Source organism: Anser cygnoides, chromosome 27 (genome assembly GCF_040182565.1).
Source record: "Anser cygnoides isolate HZ-2024a breed goose chromosome 27, Taihu_goose_T2T_genome, whole genome shotgun sequence".
In the NCBI taxonomy this organism is placed as follows: Eukaryota; Metazoa; Chordata; class Aves; order Anseriformes; family Anatidae; genus Anser; species Anser cygnoides.
Window position 1 is genome coordinate 1350914 of NC_089899.1, and position 15441 is coordinate 1366354.

The 15441-nt window shown below is 66.2% G+C and overlaps 2 protein-coding genes across 2 annotated transcripts; both read right to left on the minus strand.

Annotated features, from left to right (window-relative positions):
* Position 1: 1 nt before the first annotated feature.
* Positions 2 to 1453, minus strand: LOC106047950 (golgin subfamily A member 6-like protein 4). The gene is made up of 4 exons (XM_048052385.2): positions 1028 to 1453; positions 769 to 865; positions 582 to 651; positions 2 to 499 (listed from the first exon to the last, which is right to left on the minus strand). The coding sequence occupies exons 1-4, from the start codon at positions 1361 to 1363 to the stop codon at positions 349 to 351; spliced, it is 654 nt and encodes a 217-aa protein (XP_047908342.2). The 5' UTR covers positions 1364 to 1453; the 3' UTR covers positions 2 to 348.
* Positions 1454 to 6979: 5526 nt separating this feature from the next.
* Positions 6980 to 14843, minus strand: CILP2 (cartilage intermediate layer protein 2). The gene is made up of 9 exons (XM_048052384.2): positions 14562 to 14843; positions 13120 to 13218; positions 12368 to 12640; positions 11998 to 12180; positions 11278 to 11436; positions 10934 to 11194; positions 10688 to 10796; positions 10458 to 10615; positions 6980 to 10325 (listed from the first exon to the last, which is right to left on the minus strand). Exons 1-9 carry the CDS (start codon positions 14620 to 14622, stop codon positions 7933 to 7935), a joined length of 3696 nt encoding a protein of 1231 aa, XP_047908341.2. The 5' UTR covers positions 14623 to 14843; the 3' UTR covers positions 6980 to 7932.
* Positions 14844 to 15441: the final 598 nt, after the last annotated feature.

Consider the following 15441-nt stretch of genomic DNA (forward strand, 5'->3'; position numbering starts at 1 on the left):
CTTTGGGTTTTCATGCAGTTTTATTGGAAAATGGCTCAAACCCACCTAACTGCGCAGTAGCTGCGAACCCTTTGCTTAAAGGCAGCCCCGGGGCAGTGACAGGTCTCTGTCCCCTGCCTTTGCCCCATCCCCGTCTCGCCCTGGCCATAGCTCAGGGGCCAGCATTTTGCAGAATGTCCCCCCAGGATGTCCCCACGCGACGTCCTCATGGTGGGAGCTCCCGACCCAGGCACTGCGTGAGCTGCCAGCACCAGCCCCATCCCAGCAGGATGGGAACCGTCCCTCCTTGCCCCGCGGGGGCGGAAGGGGACGGCGACAAGCCAGGTCCATGCTCTCCCAGCTCCGTGCTCAAAGCAGCAGCGTCCCTGCGAAGAGCAGAGCCAGGAGGACGAGGGGCACAGCCACGCCAGGGAATGTCACGCTGGTCCCACTCGAACGCCAGCTCCGTATGGACTGGATCTCTGACAACGCGTTCCAGATCTGCGACTGGAGGTTGCTCCTGGCGGGGGACAGCGAGAGTCGGTGACAGCGCACGGGACCAGGGCCGCCACGGGGGGGAGCGGGGGGAGCGGGGGTCTCACCTGCTCCTCTGAGCCTCCTTCAGCTGATGCTCTTGCCGTTCCAGCCTCTCCTGGAGCTCCCTGTTGTTCTCTAAAGGGGGGGTGACAGCAGGTGGGGGTCAGGGAGCAGGGTGGCTGGTGGGGGGGGGGCGAGGACAGGAACCAAGGTGTCCCAGGGGGCAGGGAACGGGGTGTCCCCAGTGCTCACCTTGCAGCTGCACCACGTTGGCCTCCTGCTCGTCCCTGTGGTGCTGCAGCTGGGCTAAACGCTGTGTCAGCTCCGAGACGGTGCTCTTCAGCGCGTCCTGAGCGCAGGGACAGAAAGGGACAGGGGACACAGCCTCAGGCGCCAGCTCTTCCCCTCCCCAGGCTGGGAGCAGCGCAAAGCAAACCACGCACGCACCCCTGGGCCAGGGGGTCCCAGTAAGGGACATTTTCCCCCCCCCCCCCCTTACCCCGCCACCTACCAGCTCGTTTCTGCAGCTCTCCCACTGCCCCCGCACCTCGGTGAGGGACCTGCTGGTGACGGCCAGCGCCTCGGCGAGGGACCGGTTGGTGACGGCCAGCGCCTCGGCGAGGGACTGGTTGGTGACGGCCAGCGCCTGCCCCAGCGCGGCCACCTGCGCCTGCAGCTCCCGCTGCGCCGTCCCCAGCTGCTCCAGCCCTTCCAAGCCCCTCGGTGGCTCCTCCGAGGAGGGGAGGGCTGTCACCAGGACCACCACGGCCACCCCGATGGCCAGGGCCACGCACATCCTCCAGGACTGCCTGTGCCAGAGGCGGCAGCGCAGGCAGCAGCCCTCCATCCTGCCCGCGCCGCCCTGCACTGCCAGAGCCCACCCGAGCGCGCTGGGAGGGACCTTCGGGCCCTGGTTTCGTTTCTCCAATAACGGGAATTTCCAGGAAATCCTGCGGGTTTTGCAAGCGCAGCGCACGGAGGGGCACGTGGGAGGGACGCGCGGGGTGGCCGGTCGGTGGCCTTCCCGTGGATACGGGGGCAGGGGGTGGGACGGCAGCAGGGTGCCCAGCGGGGCCGTCCCGGCACCCCGTGCCTGGGATGGTTTGGGGGGGGGGACGCTGCAGGGACCACCCCCCCCCCCCTGTGCCCCAGTCCCATGTCCTAGGGTTGGGGGCAGAGCTGGGGGGGCTGTGAGTGTGCGGGGAGCCCCGTGCGCTCTGTGAGCGGGACCGGGGCCACAGGGCAGGGAATCCCCCAGGGCAAGGGGGGGGACGGGGTATGGAGAAACAATGTGGGGTATTTGGGTTGGGGGTCCCTGGGGTCTGGAAAAGCTGGGGTGTGGGGCACTTGGCGTATGGGATGCGTGGGGATGGAGTAATTGGGGTACAGGGTACCCAGACTGTGGGGTATGGAGAAACTGGGGTGTGGTGTATTTGGAATATGGGGTACCTGGTATATGGGGGGACTGAAGTGTGGGGTACACGGATTATAGGGTGCCTGGGATACGGACAAATGGAAGTAGGAGAATTAGGGGTGTGGGGTAACGAGATTGTGGGGCACCTGGGGTGTGGAGAAACTTGGGGTATGAAGTACTCAGGGTACGAGGCACTCGGGGTACAGGGTGCCTGGGGTATAGGGAAATGGGGGTATAGGGTACCTCCGTTATGGGGTACCCCCGATATGGTGTACCCAGGGTATGGGGTACCCGGGATATGGGGTACCCAGGGCATAAAGTAACCGGGTATGTGACCTGCTGGAGTGTGGGCAGAGGCTGGTTATGGGGTACCTGGGGCTTGGAGGTGTCCCCAGCTCTGGGGGTGCCAGCGCAGGGGTGCCAGCCCCCCCCCCCCCCCCCCCCCCACCCCAAACCACCCAGCACAGGGGCGCGCGTCGGGGCCAGGATCCGACCCGTGACGTCCCTGCCGGCACGCGGGGCGGAGGCCAGCTCCGCGCCAACCTTTCACGGGACGTCCCCGTCCAAAAAAAAACGCCCTCGGCTGCTGTTCAGGAGGGCTGCGGGGGGGCCCGGGGGGGGGGGCTGGCGAAGCCAGGAGGAGGCTCCCCCGTCTCGGGGAGGAGGAGAGCATCGCGGTCCAGCCACCGCATGCGCTGGCTTGCCGTCGGCAGGGCGGCCACGCGCCCTGTTTGCTTCTGCGGTGGCGAAACCCGAAACTCGCTTTTTCCAGGACTTGTGCTAAAAGTCTGCTTTTTTTTATTATTTTTTTTTCATTTTTTTTTTTCCTGCTGACGTTTTTCGGCATGCAGTGGAAAGAAGGGAAGCGTCCCCTGACCAAAGTCAATAGCGGCCGGTGTTTCGCTCCCTCGAAGCACCCCGAAGAATTGGGGCGGGTGGGGGTGAAGGGGAGGGAACGGGAACCTCCCTGTGGCCTTGTGGGGCTGGGAGCGGGTATGGGGCATGGGATGAGGGAGGTGGGTATGGGGTACGGGTTGTGGGAGGTGGTTGTGGGGTACGGGGTGCGGTGCTTGGGTACGGGATACACAGCAGATGGATACGGGATGTAGGATGCAGGATCTGGGATGGGAGGTGTGCAATATGGGGATATGGGATCTTTGGATACGGGAGAAGGGGTGCAGGATGCTGGGTATGGGATGCGGGTATGGAATGGTGGATATGGGATGTGGGATATGGGATATGGGTATGGGATAAGGGACGCGGGACGTGGGATGTGGGATATGGGATGGGGGCTATGGGATGTAGGATAGGGGATATGGGATAAAGGATGCAGGATATGGGATGTGGGATATAGGATATGGGGTGTGGGACATAGGATACGGGATGCGAGATGCGGCGTATGGGCTATGGGATGTGGGATGCAGGATGGGGGAATGGGGGATGCAGGAGATGGGAGACAGCGGCCCCCCAGCTCACCTTTTCTCCAACCAGCTCCAGAAATAGCCGCTCCAGTTTGTGTTTTTCTTCCGCTGGTTCATGTGATAAAAAAAAAAAAAAAAAAAAAGAAACAGTGGCTGTGAAATGAAAAACACACAAAATATTTACCAAACTTCGAGTTTTGAGTCAGATTTTCGACATCTGGAGAATTAAAATGCTCTGGCAGATTCGGTGAGCTGTCATCATAAAGGGTTTAAGTATGTTGTTATTATTATTTATGGTCTGGATCCTGAGGATGAACAAAGGCCAAAGGTTTCAAAAATAGCTTGAAAAACGGGAATGGATGTTTTTTCCAGAACCACCTCGCTTTGAACAGTGAGATATTGAGATGTAACTCTTCAAATATATCTAAAAAGCAACTGGGAGAGGAATGCGTGCCGTGAGGCGCTGCCTCCTGGGGCCGTGCCGGGTTCACCTCGGGACCAAGGCAGAAATTGGGGCCTCACCTCGCACCTGTGGCGGGGTCCCCGCTGCGGGCATCCCCTCTCCACCTGCCTCACCGATTCCCGCTGTTTTCCCCCAAATCCTGGCTTTGAATGACCCCTTCCATGGGGGAAGGATGGCAAGAGCCCTCCATGTCCCCAGCTGGGGAGGGGGGGCACGGGGAACCCCCCCCACACACACATCCAAGTGCAAGCACCGTTTGTTTTCCTCCTCCGCTTGTCCGGAGGGAGCGGCAGGAGCGGAGCGAGTGCCTCTTGGCCAGACGGCCAGGAATTCGGCAGCTGGACCCGGCCCCGCCATGGCAGCAGGGATGGGGAGCTGGCACCTCCCGTGTCCCCCGCTGCCCCCCCCGGGGACGCATCGGGGGCAGGAGAAGCCGCTGTGCCCCCCCAGCTCTCCCCGGGCAGGATCGGGCCCCTGAGGGTGCTGAGCGTGATGCAAAGAGAGGAGCCGGTGGGGATGGGGTGCACGGGGACACAGCTGCAAAATAACAGGGGGGGCCCCGGGGGGGGCTGCCCGCACTCGGGGAGGAGTGAGGGGCGGCTTCGGAGCGGGGCCGAGCACAGCGTGCACACGTCTGCTTTTCCCTTTCATCCCTTGCCTGTGCGTGTTCCCTTTCAGCCTGAAACGTGGGTTTCTCTCCTATTTCGGGTTGGCTTCTCGGCTGGTTTCTTTTATTATTTTAATTTAGGCACTGTCATTATATTTTCCATTATTTAAAAGGCAGGAAAAAAAAAAAAAAAAAAAGGGAAAGCGAGCGAGAGCTGCTTCCCAAGTAGCTTTCCAGCTCGTGGCTGGTGCTCAGAGCAGCCTTTGTTCTCGGCCAGCGCCGGGACGTGCTCGCGGGGAGCAGCAGCGCTCGCGGAGGCACCCCCATGGAGATTTGGGGGGGCTGCACCCATCCGGGGGGGGCAAGCAGCGTCCCCGTCCCTGTTGCGGGGACCGGTGGCACCCAAGGACGTGCCCGTGCGCCCCGCGAGGGGTCAGCCACCGTTCTCCCTGCTTGCCCCCCCTCCTCTTTTCCCCTTCCCCACTTTGCAGCTCCAGCTCGGACGGGGTTTGGAGGTAACGAGAAGCAGCCGAGCCCGGCTGAGCACCGCTTCGCACCACGGGGACACATCCTGCACGGGGCTGGGGCGCTCGCTGTGCCGGCGTCCCACACTCAGGGACAGCGCCGCACCTGCGCCTCGGGGGGGGGGGGGTTTGACCTTTGGGGTTTTGACCTTTGGGGTTTTGACCTTTGGGGTTTTGACCTTTGGGGTTTTGATTTTTAGGGTTTTGCCCTTTGAGGGTTTTGACCTTTGGGGTTTTGACCCCAAAGCCGTTTCATTGCGTAACCCCTCCTGCTCCATCTGTGGGTGCAGCGCGGGCTCCCCAGGGAATTCCCCCCTCCAGCACCAGGGCCCGGCAGCGCCCAGCACCCCCCTGGGGTGGGGGGGGGGGCGGGGGGGTTATTTTGGTCCCCGATGATGCTCTTTGGGGTGAGCTCAGGGCTGCACAACGCGGGTGGGGTGCGGATCCAGCCAGGATGCCGCCAGGTCCCTGGGGCTGGGGGCATCGGAGGGTCCCGCACCCTCCGGCCCCATGGAGGGGGGGGGGGCAGCAGGAGGATTTGGCTGCAGCCCCCAGCCCAACCCCTGACCCCGGGCAGGTTTCCAGCCCTCGGGAATGTGGGGCTGGGTCGGACACCCAGCACGGACCTCCCGCACCCATCTCACCCTGGCCACCCCCTTGCACCCATCTCCTGGTCCCCAGCACCCCAGGGTGGGAGCGGGGCAGCGTAGGGGTGTGGGGGTGCTCCGTGGGGTGGCTAGAATGGGGGAAGGAGGGATGGGAGAATTTGGGAGCCCCCCTCCAGCCCTGCTCCCTGTGGAGGGGGGACAGGATGGGACACATCTCCCTGAGGCTTTCTGGGGGGGTTCAAAGCTGCTGGTGGAGAATGAGAGCTGGGGGAGCCATCCATTTTTTTTGTGTGTGTGCATTAATTTTTGCCATTTTTCACCCCATTTTTTTTCCCTCGATGTCTGAAATAGCAGCAGGAGCTGCTTCCATCTGCCCTGCCTTAGCAGCTGCCTCCAACCAAGATGAGCAGACGGTGGAAAAAAAATCCTGCCCCCCTCCTACCCCCCCCCCCCCGGGACACTGCCACCAGCGATGCCCTTAGGGGAGCACCCACCGATGTCCCCCTGTGATGGGGTCAGGGCTCTGAGCCCCCCCCTGGGAATGGGGACGGGGACCCGCAGCCGGCCTTCTGGGGGCACGTGGAGCGGGGGGCCAGGTGCCCCCCCCCGCAGCAGCACCCTCCACCCGTTGCATCCATCCTCAGCATTTTTCCTTCCAGGCAGGAGCAGGAGAGGGACGGGTTTTGGCTGCCGCAGCACCCAGGAGTGGTTTTGGCGAACGCCCCTCGTCGTCATCCCCCCCCCCCCGGCTGCCCCATCCCCTTTGATCTCGCCAGCGGCAGCATCCAGTATAAGGGCGAAAAAATGCCTGGATTTGGCCAAACCGTGTTTTAAAAGGGAAACATTGTCCTGCGAGCAGGAGGGGATGTTTTGGACCCGGACACGGAGCCTGTTCCATTACGGCATCCGCCGGGCTGGGGGGGGGGGGGTACGGGACCTCAGCCCAGAGCGGGGTCCACGTGCACGAGCCCCCCCCCCCTCCCCCCAGCATCCTACAGGACCCCCCCCCCCCATTTTGGATGGACAGACAGACCCCCAGCTCCCGCCTCGCTTAATGGAGCTGGGCTCATCCCCGTGTGCCGGGGGCCGCGGGGCGGGATGGGGCCCCCCCGGCTGCCACGTCCCCCAGCTGCGGGGCTGGATGGGGCCCCCCCCGCCCCGTGCCGCTGCACGGCCGCCAGCCGCCTGAACCGGGCCCAAGGCAAACAGGAGCTGCCGGGACGGTGCTACCGTGCGGGGTGGTGGGAGGGGGTACGGGGCCAGCCCTGCGTGGAGCACAGCGATGGGATGGGACCCCCGCCCCCCCAAAAAAATCCCCCACCCCATCCTGGGTACACCAAGGGGGGGGGGTTTGGGAACGTCCCCGCGTCCCCCAACCTTGTCGCCAAGTTCTGGGCAGCCCAGAGAAACCCAGCAGCCACGTGGGTGTAAACACAACCGTATATTTCATAATAAATAATGTACAAATTGTTGGCGTGCCCGGGGCCGCATCCTGTCGTCATCTCCTCGCCCCCCCCCCCCCCCTCCACCGTGTGCTGAGCAGCCCCGGCTCTGCCCGCGGGGGCTGGCGGCAAGGAAGGTGGGGGTTGGAAGAAGGGGCTTTGGTTTTGCCTGGGGAAAAGGAATTTGGGGCGAAATGCACACCCTGAGGGCAAAGGATCCGGGTTTGTCGAGTGCAGGATCAGGCCCAGGCAGGCTCTGTGCTGAGCTTGGGTGGAAGCTGCGGGGTCTGAGCCCGGGGTCCCCAGCATGCTGCCTGCACCCAAGCCTCTACCACCTGGTGTGGGAGGGAGAAAAGGGCTTTTTTTATCCAAACCCTTGCTTTTTTTTCCCCAAAAAGAAACCCCATATTTCGTTATCCTGCCCCAAAGGGCTGCTGCATCTAACCAGGACCAAGACTTCCCCCGGCCCCCGTGATGGCAGGAGGACCCCCAGGTGCCACCCAGTCACCAATCCCCGGTACGCGGTACCCCTTCCCCAACGAGCCCTCTCCCCTATTTGCTTCCCCCCCCGCATTTTTTCACTTTATTTTTAAATAACCCCCGAGGGGCCGCATCCTGCGGCCGGGGCCGGGGGTGAGCACCACGAGCTGCCCCGCACGGGGCTGGGGGGTGAGGGCAGGGGACAGCACCCGGGGAGGGGGGAGGGGGGAAGCTGGGCTCAGACACGGGGGTGCCTCCCCCTTGGAAAAAGTGTCCCTTGGTCAGGGTGGGGGGACACAGCACAGTCCCCACCAGACGTGTCCCTTTGTCCCTTTGCACCTCCGCGTCCCCCCTATCCTCCTCCCCCCCCCCCCCATCGGTCGTTATAAATGAGCGCGGGTAAAAGCGAGGGGGAGAGTGGAGGGCTGGCGGGGGGGGCGCGGGGACGCCGCGGCGCTCACTGCTGCGCCCGGGTCCGGCCCATCCTCCGCCGGCTGCTGGGGGTCCGGCGGGTCGGCGTGGGGCTCAGGGCTCGCACGCCGGAGGCAAAGTCCAGCACCTCGGGGGGGGCCCGGCGCATCTCGCCGGTCCCCATCTCGCGCCGGATCTCATCCAGCGCCTCGGCCGGCGAAGTGAGCAGGCGCTGGAAGAAGCTCTCGCGCCCCGCCGGCCGCTCCTGGCAGGTGAAGGTGACGGCAACGCCCGCGTCTGACTTCATCTCCCTCGAGAAGCCGTCCGAGGTGCCGTCGAAGCAGCGGCCGATGGCGATCTCCTTGGCCAGGCGCGGGTTCTGGTCCGTCACCGTGTAGATGCCGTAGTTGTGCCCCAGCGGGTCGACCGGCGCCAGCATGGTGAAGGCGGCCGTGTTGTTGGTGTCGGCCACCGGCGGGTGCCGGGCCAGGTAGTCCCTCAGGAGGCCGTTGACGGCCGTGCGGCGGCAGCTGCCCTGGGGGATGATGGAGACCAAGGTGCGGTCCACCAGGCTCTGGTCGTAGAGCATCCCGCTGCACTTGAACTCCACGCAGGCTCCCGAGCTGTTCTCCAGCAGGGCGTCCCGCACGCTGCGGGTGTCGCGCAGCCCGTAGAGCTGCCCCCGGGTGCGGGGGTGGCTGCCCCCCACGTTGCGGGACCTCACCATGTACTCCTGCGGCCCCTCGATCCGCACCTTGATGAAGCACGCCCTGAACTCCTGCGGGTTGGGCCACCACGCCAGGTAGTCGCCGGTCCAGGAGGTCAGGTCGCTCTCCTTGAAGGGCACTACATTGTACTCGTACTTGTCCACCTCCACGCGGTAGAATCGGAAGTGGTTGGCGCTCACCGGCGCCTCCTCGCACTCCTTGAGGCTGCGGTAGGGGTAGACGGGGCCGTTGGTCTCGTCGATGTTGTTGGGGTCGGGCTTGGCCACGTTGATCTGGAAGGCCGTCTTCTTGAAGCTGGGGTCATCGTGGTCCAGCCGGCGGTAGCCCAGCTTGTTCAGGTAGGGCTGGGACACCCCCACGGCGCTGGGGTTGAGCCTGGGGCTGGAGGCCACGGCCTCCAGCTCCTCACCGCCCAGCGTGGCGGTGAGATACGCCGAGTAGGCGTCGGGGCGCCGGGCATCGCAGAAGGCGGGCAGGCAGGCGCCGTTGGGGCCAGTGACCACGCTGTCGAAGCGGCCCCAGGCCCGCGGGTTGGCGGGGAAGCCGGGCTGGGGCTCCAGGTTGATGAGGCTGATGACCACCCCCTCCAGCTGCTCGTAGGGGTTGAACTTCTCGTTGCTGTAAGCCCTGACCTTGACGAAGCAGCGGCGGTCCTCCGGCACGTCCAGGTTGAAGAGGCGCCGCTCGCGGATCTCCATGTTCCCCACGAGGAAGGTCCTCTCCTCCCTCTTCCCGCGCCTCTCCTTGGCCGGGCGGAAGACGCCCTCCTCCTCCCACAAGCCGGTCTCGGGGTTCAAGGACCACAGCTTCATCTTCTTCAGGTGCTCCGGCATCCGGATCTGCCCCGCGTCCATCCGCACCTCCACCGGCCCCGTCTGCAGCGCCTCGCCCGAATCCCCTTCCCGAAAGTCCACGGCGAACATGCCGTAGGTCCGCAGGGGGACGATCTCCCCCTCGGCGTTGGCGAAGCTCAGGTCGCTGGAGGCGGCGCCTGCCGTGGCGACGTCCCTGGGGTCCAGGAAGGTGACGCTGGCTTTGACGGTGCCGCTGAAAACCTCCCCGGAGGGACGGAGGAAGGTGCCGGCAGGGATGATGAGCTCCCCAACGGGCTCCTGGCCCCTCACCTCGCCCAGAGGGATGGCGTTGGTCCGGCCGGCGTCCAGCTCCACCGGCTCCTTCTTCCGCATCATCTTGACCTCCTGGTAGACCGCACCGCCCCGGCTGTTGAAGGGCAGGACCTTGATGGCGTCCACGAAGCGCTGCTGCCGGTCCACGAAGCGGGCCACCAGGCGCTGCGTGTCCGGCGGCACCTCGATGGTGAAGGAGCCCTGGTAGCCGGTGAAGCCGATCTTCTTCCTCCCCAGGAAGATCTGCCCGAAGCGCAGGGGCTCGCTGGTGTCGGCCGCCGTCACCCGTCCCTGCACCAGAACGCGGGGCTGGGCGCAGGGCCCGCAGCCGCACTTGGCCACCACCTTGATGGGCAGGACAGAGCCGCCGCACTGGATCTCCCGCACCTCCATGCGCCGCACGCCGCAGCAGCGCCGCGCGCCCGCCCCGCATTGCTTCCCATCAGCCGGGCTGCCGGCGCACGGTGCCGGCGGGCAGTGCCCCACGTCGTAGTACCGGGAGCCCTTGGCGTCCTGCCGGCACTCGGCGGGCAGCTCGATGAGGCTGGGCTCTGGCTTTGGGTTGCAGCTCTGCTGGCCCTGGGCTGGGGGAGACAGACAGGTTTAGGGACCCCATCCCTTGGAGATGCCACTAAAAATGCCTGTCCCACTCTCCCAGGGATGGTGCAATGCCCCAGCACCGCCACCCTCCCCACAAAGACCCCGTCCCCACTCACCCAGCACGGTGAGCTGCGCCGGTGCCGACCTGATGGCGCCTGCCTCAGTGCTGGCCTTGCAGTGGTAGGTGCCAGCCTGCGCTGGCACCAGCGCCCGCAGCTCCAGGCGGCTGCCGTACTTGTGCGCCTTCCTGTCCAGCAGCGTCCCGTTGTGGTACCTGCAGGGACAGGGACATGGTGAGCAGGGACACGGTGGGTGGCCCCCTGTCCCCCCGCCCACACCCACTCACCAGTAGTACTTCTTGGGCACGGGGGTGCCCGAGGCTTTGCAGCAGAAGGTCACCTCCTGCCCGGCCACCCGCACCTTCGGCTTGGGGTGCAGCACCATGTAGGGCTTCTCTGCAGGAGAAGGGACCAGAGGGTGCAGCCAGCTGTGATGACCCCCTCCCCGCTCCTTACACCCCCCCATTAGGCACCCACTGGGGTACAGGACCCTGAGGGGCGCACGGTGCAGCCTCCGGTGCCACGGTGCTCACCCAGCTTCTGCAGCGTCACGTGTGCCACCGACACGCCGGAGCCGTTGGAGGTGATGGGTGCCAGTCCCGGGACGAAGCCGTCACGGTGGGCGCTGACGTTGGCGGCGGTGCCCTCACACACCCCAGCCACGTGGAAGCTGCCACGCGTGTCACTGCGGGCCACCAGCACCGGCGGGCGGCCCTCCAGGTAGATGCGGGCACCGGGCAGCGCTGCGCCGGTGGCGGAGACGACGGTGCCCTGCAGGGTGTGCTCAGGGCAGGCTGCGGGACGGCACGGCGCTGAGACCCCGGGGCCACCGCCACCAGTGGGGTCAGCGCCCCCGTGTCCCCAAAAGGACAGGTACCTGGGCAGGGCGAGGGGGGGCACTTCTGCACCTCGGCGGGGCGCCCGGCGCACAGCAGCTTCTTGGCGTTCTTGCAGCTCCGGCGGCGGACACGTGTCCCGGCGCTGCCGCAGCTGCGGGAGCAGGGCCCCCACGCGCCCCACTCCGTCCACGTCGGCTCTGCAGGGAGATGCCGGGTGGGCATCGGGCACCGCGCTCCCCCACCCAGGAGGGCGCACGACGCAGGGGATAACGCTGCAGAGCTGTAGCACACAGGATGGGGGACACAGGCACAATGGGGTCCCCACCCCACAAGTCTCCATCCAGCCGCTCATGCCCCATCCAGCCCCCGGCTCGGCCCTGCACGCCCCTGCCAAGCTATTTTTACAAGCGCAGCTTCTGTTATTGCAATTAAGCTGACGATGTGCAGGCGGGGGCACATTGCCCGGGGAGCTGCCGCGTCGGTGCGGGGGCAGCCGCTGCACGGCTGCGGCCCCACGGGACAGCCCGTGCCCCCGCGCGGGGGCTCGGAGCTGAGCCGGAGCCGGCCGGCGAGCACAGCGAAGCGCAAAAACCTTCGCCAGCAAAGCCAGCACGGGAGACCGCAGCCCAGCGCCGACATTCCTGCGGCCGGGGAAGGGCCGGCGCTTGGCTCCGCCGCCGTCTCCTCTCCGTCTCTTTAGGAACAGGGTGGGGAGGCTGCAGGTGGGAGCCAGAGGGCGCGGGGGGGGGGGTCCCTACCTGGGCAGGGGCCAGCGCTGCACGCCCGCCGCTCCACCGCCTTGCCCTTGCACTTGAGCTCCTTCAGCGCGGCCACCACCTGCGCGTTGACGCAGCGGCGCTGGCGGGTCTGGGTGCCGCTGCTGCCGCAGGCGCTCCGCGAGCAGGGGCTCCAGGAGGACCAGTGCGACCAGTAGATGTGCTCTGGGAGGGCAGAGGCGGTAGGTGAAGGGGGAGGCTCTTGGGAACCCACCACCGTGGGACAAACCCGTGCCCAGCTCCATCGTTATTTCCCCCAGGGTGGTGTCCCTCGCCATCTCTAGCTGGGGACAGTGGGCACGGACCCCCCCCCCCCCAGAGGTGCCAGTGGGTTTTGGGGACGGGCACTCACCCAGCGGGCAGAGGAAGCGGATGTGGTAGTTGGAGCAGGTCTTGCCCTGCGGCTGCTCCTTGTTGACGCACCGAAAGCCCTTCTTGGGGCTGAAGTGCACGACTTCACCCACGTCCTCGGGCAGCTCCCACTCGGTGGTGCGGGCCTGGATGGCCACGGGCCGCTCGCACACGCGCCCGCGGTAGTAGAAGCGAATGGCCTCCAGGCTCTCGTAGTCCCCGTCCCCCCCGGGGTGGTCGATGTTGAACCAGGACGTCCACTCGGCCCCTCCACCTGGGACAGAGCCACCCGTGAGCACGTGGCTGGGGCGCAGCCTCTGCCCCTAAAAGCACCGGTGTGCCCCCAGGTGCCACCGGGGCTGGGGAAGGGGCACCCTGGGGACAGCTCTGTGGGGACAGCTGGTGGGCTGCGAGTGCAGAGGACAAGGGGACCAAAGCACACGGACTTGAGAGCACTGGGTGCTGGCATGGGAAGCGTGGGGTGCACGGGGAGACCACCATATCCCTGCTGCGAGAGCCCCAGGGGACACTGCCGTGGGAGCCTGCTGTCCCCGCTGTCCCCAGGGGAAGATGTCATCTAGCAGGCTGGCACTGGGGGACACTGCGCCGTGTAGCCCCTTTGGACTACAAGGGAGAGGTGTCCCAGTGCGGCTCCAGCTGTGTGTCCCCAGCACCACCGTGTCCTGTGGGTCCCCAGCGGTGTGGCGTCCCGCGGGGGCTCGGGGACAGCCCCCCAGGGCCGGGTGGCCGTACCTGCCGTGTCCAGGTCGAGGTCCGCCAGGCTGGGGGCTGCTTTCCAGGGCTTCCCCGGTGCGCCGCTCTTGCCCGGCTCCGAGTCGTTCTCCAGAGACTCTGGGGGAGGCACAGGGTGAAAGCCCCCGGCACCGGCTCGCCCCCATCCCCAGGACCCTCCCCAAGCCCTGGACACCGATGTCACGCTGCGAGTGACACCCCTGGCTGGGCACGGGGCAGGTGCTGGGCTCGGGGCATGGTTTGGTGGCGGTGGAGCACAGGCTGCCTGCCTGCAAATGCTGCCTGCCAGCTCCCCGCTGCCCCGGGGGGAGACGCAGGGGGTGAGGAGCTGCGGCACGATCAGCCCCCAGCAACCAAACTGGGACACGGCAGGAAATTGGGCTGCAAAGCCCCCGGGGCAGGCTGAGCTGGGCATCGCAGGTGCTGCACGGAAGCAGCCAGCAAGGGCGGGGGGGGGGGGGGGGGGGGCTCGCTGCCCATGGTCCCCCCCACCCCAGCTCCCCCAGGGAGTTCACCCCAGGACACCGGGGTTTTCTGGGGGCAGCCCTGCCCCGATCCCGGGTGTGGTGAGCAGGGTTTCAGCCGTGCAATGAGCACACGGCGGTGGGACGGACAAAAGGATGATCCCCGGAGAGAAAGCGGGGTGCCCAGGGCTGTGCTGCGATGCCCGTGGGGCAAGGAGCTGATGGAAGAGCCGATGGCCCCAGAGCAGCCCAGGGAGGTTTGCGGTGAGCTGATGGGTCCCACGGGTGTCTGTCACGCAGGGCAAGATGTGTCCGAGCCCCCCAGACGCTGCCATGCAGCACGGAGCACCCCATGAGCATGCAGTGGGTACCCATGGGCACACTACAAACATACAGCGTCCCCCTGCCGGCAGCAATGCCACCCCTGTCCCTGTCCCCGGGCGACACGGCAGAGCCGGGTGGAAGGGAGCAGCCAGGCAGCGGGAACCCTGCGGCGCCCTGCAAGGTGGATGGATTTTCCCCCAGGACCGGGGATGTTCCCGGCTTCCTCGCGCAGATGCTGTCCTTGGCACCCTGCAGAACTCACGCAGGGTTGGGGGACCCCCATGGAGGAGCTGGGGGGGCAATTCCAGACGGGATTTCCCACACAGGTTTGGCCACCAGCACTGGATCAGGCAGTGCTGGTGGGGACACAGCACGGGGCACGTCCCCATCCCGCCGGTGTCACAGCCCCGGGGAAGGCAAAGCTCCGGAGCGGGGGCAGAGGGGCCCCGAGCATCCTCCAAGCAGATGCAGGAGCGACATTCCCCAGCTGCTGTCACAAACATCTGGCCCCAGCAAACACCTGGCAATCCCCAGCGCCGCCGTCCTGCCCCACAGCGCTGCCGGCAGCCCCCAGCCCCGTGCCGCAGGGCGATGGGGATGAGCAGTTTTCCTGGAGGGGTCCCTGAGATGTCGTTAAAAATGCCGAAATCTTACCTGGCGCCCCGGCGCAGCGAAGGGCGGCGAGAGCCAGGAGAGCCAGCGGCAGCTCCCCCATGGCTGCCCACGCCGCAGCTGCTCCGCTCGCGACTGCGAGCGCGGCCGCCCCGCAGGTCTATATAGGAGGGCTTTCCCCCTCGCGCCAGCAGACAGCAGAAATCGGATCCTGGCACTCGGGGCCGGCAGCTCCGCCGGGGCTGGCCCGGTGTCAAGAGGGAAGCGGGAAGGAGCCCTCCCCGCGAGCCGGCCGCGCGCTGCCACTCGCCGCTCCAGCCCGGTAAACTCGAGGGCTTGTTTTGCAAAGCTGCTAAAATTGGATGCACTTGGGAATGCGGCTGGGAGGGAAGGGAAAAAGCCGAGAAAGCCCTTCCTCTGAGCTCATGCGGTCGGCGCCGGGGTGCCAACGCTCCCCTGGCACCGTCGCTCCTGGGCACGGCCGGTGGGCGCCCGCGCCGTGACCTGGGCCACGCGTGTGCGCCCCGCCAGCGAGCCGAGACCGCGCGGAGCTCGCCGCACCCGTGGCCCCGTCGGGCTCTTGCTCACAGGAGGGAAGCACCCAGCGAGGTGCTGAGCGGGGAGCCCAGCGCTGCCCCCAAAATGTGGCCAGCCGTGGTTTGGCCCCGCAGCTGTGCTGGCCCCCATCCCTGAGGATGTGCTCCCCAAAACCCAGGCTGCTGCAGGGCACAGGGCTCCCGGCACTGTTGGGGATCCAGGTCCACGGTGCCACTTTGGGGACGAGGACACCCTCTCCCCCAGCTGTTGGGACACACGGGGACAGTCCCAGTGCTGGCTCGTCACTGCCCTCCCCATTAATTAAACCCTGGGGTTGCTCAGCCTGGCACAATGGGGTGTCTGGGACAGGGACCGGGTCCTTCCC

Bases quoted from the DNA above. Each gene is read 5' to 3' on its own strand.
- CILP2 (XM_048052384.2), bottom strand. From the start codon at position 14,622: ATGGGGGAGCTGCCGCTGGCTCTCCTGGCTCTCGCCGCCCTTCGCTGC. The intron at 11,195-11,277 runs GTACCTGTCCTT...GCCGTCCCGCAG, and splicing joins CCCCCCCTCGCCCTGCCCAG to CCTGCCCTGAGCACACCCTG. The intron at 10,326-10,457 runs GTGAGTGGGGAC...TGTCTCCCCCAG, and splicing joins GGCGCAGCTCACCGTGCTGG to CCCAGGGCCAGCAGAGCTGC.
- LOC106047950 (XM_048052385.2), bottom strand. From the start codon at position 1,363: ATGGAGGGCTGCTGCCTGCGCTGCCGCCTCTGGCACAGGCAGTCCTGG. The intron at 866-1,027 runs GTAGGTGGCGGG...CCCTGCGCTCAG, and splicing joins AGAGCTGCAGAAACGAGCTG to GACGCGCTGAAGAGCACCGT. The intron at 500-581 runs GTGAGACCCCCG...GTCCCCCGCCAG, and splicing joins AAGGAGGCTCAGAGGAGCAG to GAGCAACCTCCAGTCGCAGA.